At 44.4% G+C, this 17607-nt stretch overlaps 1 protein-coding gene across 5 annotated transcripts in view; it reads left to right on the top strand.

The window, feature by feature from the left end:
- plppr5b (phospholipid phosphatase related 5b) overlaps nt 1–17607 on the top strand; it is a gene marked incomplete at its 5' end in the record, with an annotated part of 206257 nt that overhangs the window by 171458 nt on the left and 17192 nt on the right. For all 5 annotated transcript variants that reach the window (XM_079490194.1, XM_079490196.1, XM_079490193.1 and 2 more), the window contains one exon: nt 7918–8094. In XM_079490194.1, coding sequence (XP_079346320.1) covers nt 7918–8094 — 177 coding nt within the window. The remainder of the gene's footprint in view (nt 1–7917; nt 8095–17607) is intronic.

Below are 17607 nucleotides of genomic sequence, written 5' to 3'. Positions count from 1 at the left end.
ACGGCCTTATAGTTATTGTCCGAGCGTTACCCGCGTTATAGCGTTATTATGTCAACGTATGATCCAAGTGAAAAGTTTCCCCATACAGCGCCGTGAGTCTGTCATACAGGCTCTGTGCTGCTGACTGTTGCTGAGAGAGCGCGCCGCTCTCTGTGATGTACTCTGTTGACAGTGTGCTCTCATACTAGCCTCTGAGACCACTCTAACTGATGAACAAAGCACGTCGCATTAGAGGTCATTGATTGGCTAACGTAGGGACAGATTTCAGGGTAAGCCAATCAGAGACAGTCTGACAGAGTAGGGCGGGTCTTTCGTATGGCTGTGGTAACAGTTCTAAACTCAGACACACAAACCCTCGTAACGCATACACAGAAAACGCCGGTTGAACGAACATTATTACCACACGCTACAATGGCAAATGCGGACGACAGCGAGATCGGATGCTTTGTGGGTTGGAAATACAAGCATTATTTGAGTACTTGCGGGTCAAGGAAATGTTTTAACATGCAATGGAGTGTCCCCGCTGTGTGTGATTCGATTCCCCGTACTGCCTTTATTATTACTGCTGCGTCCCTCCTGTGCAGCACAGTGCCTGACGTTAGCCGTGCGTTAGCCTTGCACACTGTTGCATGCTAACGGGGACCTGTGGCCACCTCCCCGGGCACAGTGATAGGGCTGCCCTCTCCCCCCGAGAAAAGCATTGAGGTGAAAATGCTAATTATGTGGCCGACAGAAAGCATTGTCCACAGAAAGCATCTTAAATCAGTCCATGAGCTAGGCTGCCTCACATCACCAAAACAGACAAAGATCGATTTTAAATCGCCACAGAGGCATGTCACCAAGAGTCAACTTGACAAAATGATTGCCACTTGCCAGGTATGTTGTTGAGGAAATGCTTCCCCTCAACGGTGGAGTCTGTTCCTTTCAGAGCACTGGTCAGCAAAATACTAGTGAAAGCAGGGCCAATGTGCAGAAATACATTTTCCAAATACCTGAACAGTGAATATTCTAAAATGGAAGATGAGCTCAAAAATACATTTGATGAATTAGAATATCTCTCTACCACTGCAGATAGGCCTATATGGACTCATTTTTTATTTGATTATTATTTTCTTTCATATTGCAAATTTGCACAGCACCCTTTGTTTTGAAGGCAAGTTGAGGCTACAATGCCTGTCAACATTTCTGAACATGTTTTATTGTTCCACTACATTTCATAATGTTAGGAGGGAGTTGTCTTTTCTCTTACTGTGCGACAGAACAAAAAACCTTCTTTTAAATCGTTTTTTATATTATTATTTTTTAAAGTAAAGTAAAGTAACTTTTCAAGTTACTTTCATAAAGTAAAGTAAAGTAACTTATCTAAAAAAAGTTACTTTTTTAGATAAGTAACTATAACTATAACTCTTTACTTTTTAAAAGTAACTTGAACAACACTGCTGATCAGTGTGATTGATGAAGGCTGGATAGCCGAAAAAGTCTGACCTGTAACAGAGTGTTTTTATATTGCACTTCCCGTTGCAATCAGAACTGCAGCATCACTCCCAATCTTCTGCCGTAGTCTGAAAACCCACCTTTTCAGACTCCATGGCCCGTAGCACTTACCTTACCCCCTTAGATTAGCCTGATTGTCAGACTCTGAAAGCTTGAGTGGGTGGGGTCTATGGGCTGGAAACCAGGCTACCCTTAGATAGCACTTTTTAGACTTAGATAGCATTTGAAACAGACTTATAGCATGGCATATAGACAGCACAATAATTGCATTGTATGTAGTCATAGCACTTCATAGGACATTATGTATAGCATAGTATAGCATATATGTATAGTGTCATTATATAGATATGTTCTAGTTACGTTCTTAGCTTATGCATGTTTCATGATAAATGCATTTTTATATTGTGTGATGTATTCCCATGCTTTTTTGTTCTTGCTTAATGTAAATCGCTCTGGATTAAGAGCGTCTGCTAAATTGTAAATTGTAATTGTTTGTATTACTACTAGGGTTGTCCCGATCGGATCGGGTGTTCGGAAATCGGCTCCGCGATCACATGATTTTCAAAAGATCGGAAATGGGGAGAAAAGATCGGATTTTTAATAATGTCTAATCTCCAATCTCCTAAATCTCCAAGAAAGATGTATAAGCAATGAGATTTTGTAAAAACGGTTGTGTTTATGCTAGTTGTTTTCCTTCTGGCCTTCTTGTTTTGATCAAACAAAGACTATAGTCACACTCGGAGGCAGAGGAAATACAACCCCCGCTATGGATGATGGTATAGGTGTCTGTAGTACTCTCTCTGAATGAGAGAGATACTCTTTCAGAGTTTTAACTTGACTTCAGTTCTATACGCTGTAGAACTGTGTTCACTCTAATTAACCAATACATCATTATTTTGCCATGATTCGATGCTTTCATAGAAAGAAAGAAAAAACACAATGATAGTCATTCTAATAAAAGTATAGTCACATTTTGCCTTTCAATAAGACTGGGAGGTTGGGGTTCAATCCCCGGCCGGGTCATACCAAAGACTAAAAATGGGACCCAGTGCCTTCCTGCTTGACACTCAGCATCAAGGGTTGGATTGGGGGTAAGTCCCTGTGACATACTAGCGTCATGTCCAGGGGGTGTACTTGTACATCAAGCTGCCTCACGCTACAGAAACAGGAGATAGGCTCCTGCCCTATGGGCCTCATGGCTCGGCAAGGCTACTTACTTACTACACAGCAGACTACACTAGAGTGACATACATTAGGATATTTGCTATTGTAACATAAGTGTTATATACAATATAAAGATCGGATCGGGAAAGATCGGTATCGGTATGTCTGAAAATCAAATGATCGGAATCAGATCGGGAGCAAAAAAACGTGATCGGGACATCCCTGTTACTACTTTGACTTAACCCATTCTGTGCGGGAACCCCTTTTGGTGTTAGCATCATGTTATGCTTTAGCTATTGAAAAATAGCAGATCTACTGACATAGAAACAAAGCTTTTTCAGAAAACTGTCGAGACATTTTTAGAATCTGATCTCAGGTCAAAATGGGTTTTAAGTAAAACATGTCAGTAGTTTTTCCACCACTGGATCCCAGAGCAACCAGGGGGGAGTGGTAAAGTGCACTTCAAGCGACTATAACAACCCAGACGGCGAGCGTGTTTTTATTACCGTTTTAATTTCGCTGCATGTCTCAAGGCACTAACATCTGTTCACCGAACACAGATGGTTATCCTGTATATGTGCAAACATTATAGTCTGTCTTTAAGAGTCATCACAGCTGGACTTTATGTAATAGTCATTTTCAATGCTTCCAATTGTGCACATGCGCGATTAATCAAACTGTACAGTATACAGTGCAGTTGGCATAATTGTTGCTGTTGTATTTTTCCATGCATCTGTTATTAACACAGCTGGAGGAAATGAAGTAATTAGTAATGACATTATTCCCGTGATTATTGTGCGTTCGGCGTCCAGACTCTGTCTCTACCTGTTTTCAGGCCGTGGCCTGGGGGTGTTTGCGACCCCCCGCCTCCCACCAGACCGTGGCCTGGGGGTGTTTGCGACCCCCCGCCTCCCACCAATGTCAATAGCACAACAACACAATGTTTTTGTTTTGACCGTGACACTGAAATCCCGTGAACCACTTCATTCTCTGTGTTCACACAGAGAGAGAGAGAGAGAGAGAGATGGATAATGTACTATGCCGATCATTTGGAGCTGTCACGGGGCTTGATGGAGTCGACGCACAGGTTCACTCCCCTCGCAGCTGAGTCCCACACGAACAGAAAATGACAGAGGAGGGGAGTAGAGAGGGGAGGAGGGGCAAGGAGGAGGAGGAGGAGAGAGGATGTGAGGAGTAGGGGAGTAGAAGGGAACGACGCTCGAGGCTTCTTCCAACCCCGCTTGACTTACTCCCTCTGAATTAGTGGCCAGACTGAAGCCAGCTGTGGACTCTATACGACACTGTCACTCCTCTGTCCTCTCCTCTCTCCTCACAACACGCTGCAAGCTTGTACATCGGCTATTTTCACTACTTCTTATTTTTAATTAAATGTTTTATTCATGGAATTTCTTGTTTTTCTTGATTTAAAAAAAAACAACTAATTTATTTGAATGTAAAGAATTTGAATATATCTTTTTAAATGTAGAAAAGAAAATGGTATTTTTGCCTTCACCCGTGGCCGTGACCTATACAAATGGGTTTGGGAAACACTGAGGCTATAGGTATTTAACACCTTGAGGGCCCGGACCTATTTAATCCATTAATAAAATGTGCCCATCATTTATAGCGCCCGGACCACTTTTACCGGGGGACCGGAAGTTGTTGTGAATGTCTGTGTAGCAGCTAACAATAGCCACACCACTCTAGAGTCGATCGGGAGGTAAGAATAAATCTATCGCGACTAGCGACTGGACCGCGGAGTGCCGTCTAACACAGGATCTTTTTTCATAATTAGACGGGATGATTTAGATCGTGAGTTATGAACGGTTTAAGATTTTCGTTTTCGTCCGCTAAACAGGCAGGGAACATTTTCGATGACGTGTCATTGTTGTGCAACACCGAGGATTGGGCAACAAGCGCTCCTAGGCTCTGGAGCGATGCGACCAGTTTTGATATCATTAATCTCCGTCCTATTTATCAATCTCCGTCTCGGGGAACTTGAACTTGACGGTGATCTCAGTCTGGGGCCCTTAAACTGTTAAGTGGTTAAGTTGAAGGAACAACCCAATCAATCTTTATTTCAGGCTCCAAGGTTCATAACAATAAACAATACAACAGGAATTAAAAATACAGCAACACACAAATATGTACAAAAGTCTAAAAATACATACAGACACAGACACTCTTTCCAGAAACAGGAAGAGTACCAGATGCTGCTCTTCTTTGGCATGCTCATTGTCAGTATCATTTCATTTTTTTGATTATTTTAACCTCGTCCAAAAGCTGAACATTACATTCCGGAGGACAGCATTCAGAGTGGGAACACCACCGTTTACGAACAGCTGGCTGGCACTTGTCCACCTCGGGAGCCTCGGCAGGATTCTGAGAGCTTCATTATATGCCACCCGCAACTTATTATATTTACCTTTACTGTAGCATCACCACAAGTGGTGATGCTAACAGCATTACTACTTTGTGTTAACAGTTTAAGGGCCCCAGACGGAGATCACCGTCAAGTTCAAGTTCACGGGCAGTTGCCCGAGACGGAGATTGATAAATAGGACGGAGATTAATGATATCAAACCGGTCGCATCGCTCCACAGCCTAGGAGCGCTTGTTGCCCAATCCTCGGTGTTGCACAACAGTGACACGTCATCGAAAATGTTCCCTGCCTGTTTAGCGGACGAAAACCAAAATCTTAAAACGCTCATAACTCGCGATCTAAATCATCCCGTCTAATTATGAAAAAATATCCTGTGTTAGACGGCGCTCAGCGGTCCAGTCGCTAGTCGCGATAGATTTATTCTTACCTCCCGTTGTTGTCGATCGACTCTAGAGTGGTGTGGCTATTGTTAGCTGCTACACAGACATGCACAAAAACTTCCGGTGCGCCGGTAAAAGTGGTCCGGGCGCTATAAATGATGGGCACATGGATTAAATGGATTAAATAGGTCCGGGCCCTCAAGGTGTTAATAACCATTCAAGGTTCTCTCATACACATGGCACAGTGAAAGCCGGGTCCATTCAAGCCCCGAATTAATAGTGAGGATATTGCTGTGCGCCGCCGGGGGCCATGTGTGCCACTGTCACAGTGACAATGACACAGGCTCGGACACGCCTCGCTTCCTATAGCTGCACTCGAAACGAGCGAAGACGACGAAATGGAGCTGTCAAGCACCCTTTATGCTGTGCTCTCTAATCTCTCTCTCTCTCTCTTCTCTCTCTCTCTCTCTCTCTCTGTCATTTTCTGGACTAATCTAAATTGAACTCGTGAGGCCAGTGAGAATCAAGGCCAATTTCACGGCTTCATTTTGGATTATAAAATTGTGACGGTGCCGCCCCCCCCCGCTCCTCTGCAATTTCTCCTCTGTGGTCAAAACTCAAAACGATAATGCTGTGCTAGACCAGGGGTTCTCAACGTCTTTGGCCGGGGTCCCCCGGAAATGCTTTGGCCATGTCTCACGACCCCCGCCCCACTCCACCCGCCCCCCTCCCCACCACCAATACAAACTGACTGCAAAAATAACCTAAATAATAGAGAACATATATCATAAATGAATACTGAAACCAGATCTAATCATTAAGGAAGGTGTATGCATGTACTCTGTTACTAGGTAAACTCTTAATTTCCATTTTCCAGCCATTCAGTTGCAAAAGAAAAAAAAGAAAGAAAAAAATAATAATTTGGGGACCCCCCCAAAATAAATTGGCGACCCGCCTAGGGGTCGCGCCCCACGGGTTGAGAACCCCTGTGCTAGACTACAGCTGGTTGGACCACAAAGGCTGCGGATGGGCAAGGGATATGGATGTACCGTATATTATCTGCCTCCCGATATATCATCGGCCAATAAATATAAATGCATCAAAAAGTTATAAAATATCGGTATCGGTTTTAAAAAGGAAAACTGGTTTCAATCAGTTTCAATTCAACTAATGCTAACTGCACAAGGTTTCTGTCTCTAATGATGAATACGGTAATAACATGTTTTCTAAGTGCTAACTTGAATGATATTTCTTTCCAACAGGTGTATTGGGCTCATCTAAAAAGCGTGGTTTTGAGTGCCACGGAGCAGTGGCTTTGATGTTTTTCTACAAGATCAATAAACAAAGACAAAGAAGACAGCATGCCTCGATAGCAAGGACATCATCATCATTATGTTCCAGTGATACAGCCTTTATGTTAGTTAAGGCCCGACAACAGAGATAACATTCTCAAACACACTCATTTTCAAAAAGCCTCGAGCACTTTAATGTCTGAACACACACTTCAACCGACTCGTTCTAAAGACACTTTACACTTCAGAACCAGCAAGAATTCTTGTTGCATTTATTATTTATAGTCACTTAAGGAACACTCTCTCAGGGCAGGGAGACATATTGAGACTGTAATATGTTACACGGAGGGAGGACGATTAGCCCACGTATAGCCTGTAGCGACTCATCTATCTATGAATGCACCATGTCTCTGTACGCGTGCACGTCTAATAATGCACGTAACTCGAGAACCGTTCGCCCCACCGACTTCAAATTCCAGGGAGTGCAGTGTCCGGTGTATCGAGTCGGTCTGACCCACGGTTGTCCAGAACCGCCACAAAAGGCCTCTGCCCCGGGCCGTCTCTGGATAGGGCCCCTGTCCAGCCTCCATATATGGAGCTGGCCTGTTATGACTTCACAACACTCCATATGTGGGCATGCCTGACACCAGAACTCCATATGTAGGAATAAAGGGACACAGAAAGACAGATACGGAAATCTCCATATATGGGCATAAAAGGGACACAGACAGATGGGTGGAACGGGTCGTTACCGACTCGGTGCTCTACAGCTGGGCACCGGTCTAGTAGTGCAATAGTGCCGACTATTGTTCTTGTTGTATGCTGCATGTTTTTATGCTTCGTTTCCTATAACCCATTCTGGACGTGAACCCTTTTTGGTGTTTTAACTATAAGCATTATGTTATACTTTAGCTATTGAAAAATAGCAGATCTACAAGCTCATAGCGTGCCACCGAGTGGCGCGCTACGAGCTGCTATTTTTGAAAAATCGTGAAAATGTGGCACAAATCTTTGAATATATATTCTTTCAGAAGGCTTTTTTTTATTTCGATGTCAGGGGCGGCACATGTTAATGTCCATTAATATGCAATGTCCTGTCGAAATAAACAAAGAAAGTAAAGTAACTAACCACTGTTAAAACTGTGTGTGTGTGTGTGTGTGTGTGTGTGCGTGCGTGCGTGTGCGTGCGTGTCCGTGTGTACAGATGTACGTGACGTACACGGTGCAGGCCAAGGGCACGCGTCTAGCCAAGCCGGTGCTGTCTCTGACGCTGGTGTGTCTGGCCTTCCTGACGGGCCTGAACCGCGTGGCCGAGTACCGCAACCACTGGTCCGACGTCATCGCCGGCTTCATCATCGGCGGCGCCATCGCCACGTTCCTGGTGAGACCAGCCGCACTTACGACAACAAACACATGCGTTTAGAACTATATCGTCACCTTCCTGGTGAGACCAGCCGCACTAAGACAACAAACACATGCGTTTTAGAACTATCGTCACCTTCCTGGTGAGACCAGCCGCACTACGACGACAAACACATGTGTTTAGAACTATATTGTCACCTTCCTGGTGAGACCAGCCGCACTACGACAACAAACACATGAGTTTAGAACTAGAACTATTGTCACCTTCCTGGTGAGACCAGCCGCACTACGACAACAAACACATGCGTTTAGAACTATCGTCGCCTTCCTGGTGAGACCAGCCGCACTACGACAACAAACACATGCGTTTTAGAACTATCGTCACCTTCCTGGTGAGACCAGCCGCACTACGACAGCAAACACATGCGTTTTAGAACTATCGTCACCTTCCTGGTGAGACCAGCCGCACTACGACAGCAAACACATGCGTTTAGAACTATCGTCACCTTCCTGGTGAGACCAGACGCACTACGACAGCAAACACATGCGTTTAGAACTAGAACTATTGTCACCTCCCTGGTGAGACCAGCCGCACTACGACAACAAAACACATGTGTTTAGAACTATCGTCACCTTCCTGGTGAGACCAGCCACACTAAGACAACAAACTTGTGCGTTTAGAACTATCGTCACCTTCCTGGTGAGACCAGCCGCACTACGACAACAAACACATGCGTTTAGAACTATCGTCACCTTCCTGGTGAGACCAGCCGCACTACGACGACAAACACATGTGTTTAGAACTATATTGTCACCTTCCTGGTGAGACCAGCCGCACTAGCAAACACATGCGTTTTAGAACTATCGTCACCTTCCTGGTGAGACCAGCCGCACTACGACAACAAACACATGCGTTTAGAAATAGTCTCACGTGGCCAGGCTCGCAATTTCAAAATGCTTCCATACAGTAAAGTGTACAGTTTAAGGTCGCCATGGCAAGTGCTACGGCAAGTGCAACCACATCAACAGTAGCACGTGGGGTTAGAACTGTGTGTGCGTGCCCACATTTTAATTCTATACTTGTGAGGGCCAAATGTCCACACAAGTACAGCCGAATTTGAGAAATTGTTGTTGTTGTATGGTAAACACCTGAATCAATAGAGGGTGTGCGCCTGCATAATGTGAGTGGCAAAGTGAGTTTAATGTTGTTTAATGCAATCAGATGTTTGGATGCATGGGCTGTCAAGGCCAGAAAGCATTATTTTGCCACTCATCCCGCATAACTTCCTGGTGTACTACGATGATGTCAATTACAATTACAATTTAGGCATTTAGCAGACGCTCTTAATCCAGAGCGATTTACATTAGGCAAGAACAAAAAAGCATGGGAATACATCACATATATAAAATGCATTTATCATGAAACATGCGTAAGCTAAGAACGTAACTGTCACGTTACGCGCATGTCACGCGCATAGAAAAGATTCAGGTTGGGCTCAGACATTTAGAGGTTAGGTTTAGAGCTATGCCTGATTTGTACTTGTTGTCGCACGACAGAAATAGCAGATCTACAAGCTCACAGCACACATTTTCTTCGGCTCTAGACTAGAGTTAACCCATTTTGGGCGGGAACCCCTTTTGGTGTTAGCATTATGATATGCTTTAGCTATTGAAAAATAGCAGACCTACAAGCTCGTAGCGCGCCACCGAGTGGCGCGCTACGAGCTTGTAGGTCTGCTATTTTTGAAAAATCGACTGACATAGAAACATAGCTTTTTCAGAAAACTGTCAGGATGTAGAAGACATTTTTAGAATCTGATCTCGGGTCAAAATTAAGTTAAGGACCTGCATGGCACACATATACTGTAACAAAGCACACGACGCCCACACATTAAAGCGCGGACACATTTTGGGCGGGAACCCCTTTTGGTGTTTTAACTAAGCATTATGTTATACTTTAGCTATTGAAAAATAGCAGATCTACAAGCTCATAGCGCGCCACCGAGTGGCGCGCTATGAACTTGTAGGTCTGCTATTTTTGAAAAATCGTAAAAATGCGGCACAAATCTTTGAATATATATTCTTTCAGAGCGAACGTTTTTTTTATTTCGACGTCAGGCCTAAATGGGTTGGACCTGGCACATACTGTAACAAAGCACACGACGCCCACACATTAAAGCGCAGACACACATGGAGGCATCGAGTCCACACGTCTCGTTGACTGGTTTCTCCGAGCACGGTTCTGTTTAGGAGCCAGCATGTGGTCCGTCTCTGTTTGTTTGTGCTCGCCTTGCTGTCTGTGCCTCGAAATGGTCGGGGGTGTGGGCGTCGCGGCGAGACAGAATGACGCAACGGTGTAGTTCAGTGGTTTTCAACCTGTGGTCCGGGGACCACCAGTGGTCCCTTGAGGGGCGTTCCAGGTGGTCCCCCAGCTACATGATGCAGTTGGTAACCCGTTAGCCCATTTTGACCTGAGATCAGATTCTCAAAATGTCTTCTACATCCTGACAGTTTTCTGAAAAAGCTATGTTTCTATGTCAGTCGTTCTTCGAGTTTTCAAAAATAGCACTGAGCAGATCTACAAGCTCGTAGCGCGCCACTCGGTGGCGCGCTATGAGCTTGTAGATCTGCTATTTTTCAATAGCTAAAGCATAACATAGTGCTAACACCAAAAGGGGTTCCCGCCCAAAACGGGTTAAATATATATTTAACTGTTGAGAGTGTAAAATTCGCTCTCAAGTCTTAAATTTGTGTTAAACATCCTACATTACTGAGTTCATTTACAAGAACTCTACACAATTAGAGAATGTAAAATAATTGTTATTTTGATAATTATGCCTGTTATCTCTCCTAATGGTACCACATCAATACAGCATGGAAATCTGGACAAAATCTTATCCAATTCCGACAATAATTTAATAATTGTTTGTTTAGTTTTGGGTCTGAGAGGCTAAATCTCATCAAATGATGGTGGTCAGTCCGTCCGTGCCACAAATGCCTATTCACCTGTTTCCTAGGCTGTGTGTTTTCCACTGCCTGTCGATTTCATTGGATATCATTGGTCATCTGACCAGTTTCATTGGATTTCATTGGATCAAATCGACAGGAAGTGGAAAACACACAGCCTAGGAAACAGGTGAATAGAATCAGATAATGGGCTTTGACATGAAAAAGGTTGAAAACGAATGACGCAGTTCCATAAACTTTTACGGATTACTTTCTTGGCTTCCTGCACAACTTCAGCTTCTGCCGTCTGTGGTCGTCAAAAGTTAAAGTTAAAGACATTATACCAAAACAACAAATGGTGAAACCCAAGCACCTCCGACTGAAGGTATAATAAATTGTAATGGCCAGCCATGAAAAGTTTATGTGGAGCTATAGGGGCACATTCTCTCTCTCTGTGTGTGTGTGTGTGTGTGTGCGTGTGCGTGTGCGTGTGCGCGTGCGTGCGTGCGTGCGTGTGTGCGAGCGTGCGTGCGTGCGTGCGTGCGTGCGTACGTGCGAGCGAGTGTGTAGACTATATAGTAATTTCCCTGTGGCGAGCTACGATGGATGCTGCATGGTCTTGCAGTAGCTACTCTAATGATGAACACAACCTGGCTTTGATGTGCAGTCTGAAAAGATCAATGGCAACAGAGGGAGTAAAAACCCTCTCCATTGGTTCCTGATTAAAATCACCCTCTCTCTCTCTCTCTCTCCCTCTCTCTCTCTCTCCATCTCTCTCTCTCTCCATTTCTAAGGACATATTTTCTCTGTTGCTGAACATGAACAGGCTCCATTCAATCATTAAAAAAAGAAAGAAATTGCAACAGCCTAACCCACCGTGCACCGTCCATTTAACGCATCCCTGCAAAAATGGGAGGTATAGGTGTCTGTTCTGTGCTTGTTGACAAATGATAATGAGAATGACTTGTCTGAGGAAATATCTATAGATGAGGAATGCTTCAGGAGGAGATGTGGAGAGGAGAGGAGAGGAGGGGAGGGGAGGGGAGGGGAGAGGAGAGGAGAGGAGAGGAGAGGAGAGGAGAGGAGAGGAGAGGAGAGGAGAGGAGAGGAGAGGAGAGGAGAGGAGATATGGGGAGGGGAGGGGAGGGGAGAGGAGAGGAGAGGAGAGGAGAGGAGAGGAGAGGAGAGGAGAGGAGGGGAGGGGAGGGGAGGGGAGGGGAGGGGAGGAGAGGGAGCTGAGGAGAGGAGAGGGAGCTGAGGAGAGGAGAGGAGAGGGTCTAATTATGCGTTTGGGACGTCATTGACTTCCAGTATGAATATTAAAGATTAAAACAAAGCCATTCAGCGATGACGGGCTTAATTTCGCTTAATTTACGCTTAATTTCCCGCTCTAGATGAGTTGCCATACCTGTAAACCTGTGATGTGACAAACGGAAAAGGAGATTAGGATGAAGCTGTTATTCGCAAAGAGAAAATAACAACATTAGCTCATAATTAGCATATTACACTACGTGGCTATAAATATCTGCCATACTTGTGCTGGTGCACGTGTGTGTGCAGGCTGCCCACCGCCTGGGTGAGAGCACCAAAGCAGCAGTGCCAGATCTTTGCTATAGAGAAACAAGCGATTTACCACTTTACCTCGGCTATTTGAAAATTGCAGATCTACAAGCTCAGTCTTGTAGATCTGCTATTTAAAAGAATATTTTTTTGCCTGCTGGCACAAAGTATTTTCAGATGGACAGTAATAATCCTGAGGGTCCTTGACATGAACACAAATGTGGGGCACTTCTGGTTTAATAAACAACATAAGGAAGCAAGCCCCAAACATAAACAACTACACTTTAGAAACAATTAAGCCCCTCAAAACCCCACAATACACAACTACCAATATAATTTACAAGCCACTTTACAGGGCAAAAAAAAACAACACAAGCCCAAAGTGGTTTATAATAAGCAACATAGCAACACTAGTCGCTAAGCACATGTTTGAGTGTGACTATACAGTTGTGTGTGTGTGTGTGTGTGCGTGTGTGTGTGTGTGTGTGTGTGTGTGTGTGTGTGTGTGTGTGTGTGTGTGTGTGTGTGTGTGTGTGTGTGTGTGTGCGTGCGTGCGTGCGTGCGTGTGCGTGTGTGTGTGCGCACGCGCGCTGTTAGGATGAAGCTGTAAAGCTTAATTTTATAATCCCTCATGTGAGGGTGTCACTTGGCAAATAAATAAAGAACAGATCTGCATGCTAATAAACGCCTCGCACCGCAACGTGTCGTCAGCTTACAGATCAGTGCTTTTTGTGACACCTTCGTGCTACAGAGCATGCATTATAGGCTTTAACCCATTCTGACCTGAGATCAGATTCTAAAAACGTCTTCTACATCCTGACAGTTTTCTGAAAAAGCTATGCTTCTATGTCAGTGGTTCTTCGATTTTTCAAAAATAGCAGACCTACAAGCTCGTAGCGCGCCACTCGGTGGCGCGCTATGAGCTTGTAGATCTGCTATTTTTCAATAGCTAATGCATAACGTAATGCTAACACCAAAAGGGGTTCCCACCCAAAATGGGTTAAGGGACATTAAGCACGCGCTAATGACAGAGCGCCCTAGTTTCTGCACTGCGTTCGAGAGGAACGAAAGGAATCTTGCCTCGCCGTTCTTTTCAGCTACTTCTCAGCGACAAGTGAAATAAGGATGGAAATGTAATTATGTAGAGGGCTCCGATTTGTTCTGCAGAAATGCTCAATCTGGGGGTGACCTTTTCCGCCAAGCGTTAAATTGACAACTCGTTCCCGGATCCGACTCCGTCTGTAACACTTTGTCAAATGATTCAAACGGTTCATCTTCGAGGCCGATGAGGAAAACTGATGCCGGAACAGTCCAATCTCTGTTTGTTTTGTTTGTTCATTTTTTTCCCGTGTTGTTTCTTTCAAACGCCACGCAAATGTATCATTTGGTTGGTTTATTTTTTAGACCAGATGAAAGGATAAAAGGATGCTTCCAACCTCAAACAATTGAACCACTTGAACCCCAGCATTCGCATTCTCTTTTTTTTATGTTTTTTTTTCTTGTGGTTTTCGCCTTTATTTTATATATTGTATGGAGGGACAGACAGTAGGCTGACAGGAAATGGGGAGAGAGATGGGGGGGAAGATATGCAGTAAAGGCCGTCGGGATCGGGAGTCGAACATGCGGCACACTGCCAGACTGGATTACCAGCCAAGGTGCCTGGACCACTGAGCCATGGCCCAGGCCAGCATTCGCATTCTCAAGGAAACATCAGTAGCAGAAACATTGCCGATCTACAATCTACATACAAGCAATCTCGATGTAGAACGGCTCTTCTCTTGGCTGAGAGATTTTTGGTGTAGCATGTACGAAATATTGACGTTGCAGCAATGTACACGATCAAATGCAGTGAGCCAGTGCGCGAGAGACTCTCATTCACTCCAAAACATATATTATTCACAACAACCACTGTTAAAAATAACAGTGGTAATAAATTATTAATTATTTAAGTGCCATCTACGTTTATAAACGTAGCTAGTTTAATGCGACCTATTTATGCCAGCTACGCGTATAAGCGTGGACAACCGTTTACTCCATTATATGAACGCGCCGTCTGTCTGTTTACCTTTTAGCATTGCTCCGGCTAGTATGGAGCTCCTCCTTCCCCACCAGCGATGCGATTTTTAAATCCAGCTCTGTTGAGCCTCCATTTTAACACTTTAATTGCCCGGAACTATTTAATCCATTACATTCATGCGCCCAGTCGATTTATAAACACGGACGCCTTTTCCGGACGGACCGGCGGAAGTTGATGATGTGTGTGTAGCAGCTAACAATAGCCACACCACTCTAGAGTCGATCAACAACAACGGGAGACAAGAATAAATCTATCGAGACTAGCGACTGGACCGCGGAGTGCCGTCTAACACAGGATCTTTTTTCATAAAAAGACGGGATGATTTAGTTTAGTTATGAACGTTTTAAGATTTTCGTTTTCATCAGCTAAACAGAGGAGGGAGTTTTTCGATGACGTCTCACTCTTGCGCGTCACCGAGGAGAGCCCAGGAGGCGCGCCTGGGCTATACAGCCATGCGATCCGTTCTCGTATCAATAAACTTCGTCTTTTGGACAATACTTCGTCCTGGGCGTCGGGCGTTACTAATAGAAAGGACAAAGAACTTCGTCCTGGGGGTTCAGGGATGTTAACAGGATTTTCAAAGCGCCGTATCTCGAAAGGTTCGAGAGCTGTCCATGGTGCGCCGCCGCGCACCCAACGATCGTAAATCATTTGTGAGTTTGTACCGCATCGCTGAGAAAATATAGCTGGTTGTACTGCAAGCTAAAGGCTGTGAGCTAATGTAGCTGGTTGTACTGCTAGCTAAAGGCTGTGAGCTAATGTAGCTGGTTGTACTGCTAGCTAAAGGCTGTGAGCTAATGTAGCTGGTTGTACTGCTAGCTAAAGGCTGTGAGCTAATGTAGCTGGTTGTACTGCTAGCTAAAGGCTGTGCGCTAATGTAGCTGGTTGTACTGCTAGCTAAAGGCTGTGAGCTAATGTAGCTGGTTGTACTTCTAGCTAAAGGCTGTGAGCTAATGTAGCTGGTTGTACTGCTAGCTAAAGGCTGTGAGCTAATGTAGCTGGTTGTACTGCTAGCTAAAGGCTGTGAGCTAATGTAGCTGGTTGTACTGCTAGCTAAAGGCTGTGAGCTAATGTAGCTGGTTGTACTGCTAGATAAAGGCTGTGAGCTAATGTAGCTGGTTGTACTGCTAGCTAAAGGCTGTGAGCTAATGTAGCTGGTTGTACTGCTAGCTAAAGGCTGTGAGCTAATGTAGCTGGTTGTACTGCTAGCTAAAGTCTGTGAGCTAATGTAGCTGGTTTTACTGCTAGCTAAAGGCTGTGAGCTAATGTAGCTGGTTGTACTGCTAGCTAAAGGCTGTGAGCTAATGTAGCTGGTTGTACTGCTAGCTAAAGGCTGTGAGCTAATGTAGCTGGTTGTACTGCTAGCTAAAGTCTGTGAGCTAATGTAGCTGGTTGTACTGCTAGCTAAAGGCTGTGAGCTAATGTAGCTGGTTGTACTGCTAGCTAAAGGCTGTGAGCTAATGTAGCTGGTTGTTCTGCTAGCTAAAGGCTGTGATGCGAGTGGTGTTGTTCTCCTCCCGGAGGCCTCCACCTTCCTATTTAACCCGGAAGGGAAACAAGCTCCGTAGAATGGGAGCAGATGCGCGGCATATCGGCAGTGTGAGCATTCTAACACTAGATGGCGCTAAACTAGTTAAACACAACAAAATCGAAAATTTGTTCAGCTAACTCCGAGGCTAGGCAGCTATAAAATAATATCAATTCATCATTATTATTATTTAATTTGTTTTTAAGGAAAAAATGGAAAAGCCCTGCTTTACTCTCACTCACCACATCCTCACACAACGATTGGTTCTACAGAATAGAATGGAAGAAATAAATGCATTTGGCCTCCCCTCAGAGAGAGAGAGAAAGAGAGTCATTTTCGATTTTTGCATTGGCTATTCAAAAATAGCAAATATACAATCTCTATAAAAATCTTGAAAGTGTGAGAACTGTACTGATTTAGAAATAACTTTGAATTAGAATTGGATTTGAGACCACAGAATAAAGGGATCCATTTGGTTGCCGTCGCTTGTGCAGCTAGGAGGAAGTGAGGCGTGTCGTCAGAGCCTGTAATCACTGTCACTTTGTTCTAAACATGGCCCTGAATCGATGCACAGTCAAATCCTCAGCGTTAATTTGGACTCAAATGGACCCGCATGGATTGCAAAAGACAAATGCAAAACAAGTTGTCTAAATACTGTTCAGTCTCAGCTATTATGGGCAGTATGACTATCTGGAGAAGGCGTCGTTTAATTTATCCTTAAGTGGCTTAAAATCCATATTCTATCATGATATCTAATGTTTGTCTTTTTATCCCCATGCATCAATATATTATTTCCGCAAATCCATATTGACGAGAAGTGCATACCGGCTATCTTGCCTTAGTAACAGTCATTTCTTTCACCTTGGTTACGAGTCGAAAATGGGGAAACAAATGCAATCAAGAGCTGAAAATCGTAAAGAGAGGGACGCAAGAGATAACAGCTGCAGCAGCCTTGTTGAAAACGTTTTCTTCAAAGATATTAATTATGCTTATAAGGTCACCCAAACGACCAGCGAGTGGATTCGTATGAACATCAACTGATAATCACCAGTATGTTACTTATCACTCAAATGCAATCGAGCGAGCAAGCTCGCCTGGAGCTGACTGACTGCGATTAGGAAACGTGGAGACGTCCGACGTGGTACTAACTCTAACCCTAAGCTCAGTGTTTACCGGCCACGTAAATCCCCTAACCTCATATCAGTCTTAACCGGCCACGTAAGTCCCCTAACCTCATATCAGTCTTAACCGGCCACGTAAGTCCCCTAACCTCATATCAGTCTTAACCGGCCACGTAAGTCCCCTAACCTCATATCAGTCTTAACCGGCCACGTAAGTCCCCTAACCGATCAGTCTTAACCAGCCACATAAGTCCCCTAACCTCATATCAGTCTTAACCGGCCACGTAAGTCCCCTAACCT

This window comes from Electrona antarctica (genome assembly GCF_951216825.1).
Source record: "Electrona antarctica genome assembly, chromosome: 20".
Lineage (NCBI taxonomy): Eukaryota > Metazoa > Chordata > Actinopteri > Myctophiformes > Myctophidae > Electrona > Electrona antarctica.
This window is presented reverse-complemented; position numbering and strand designations above follow the sequence as displayed.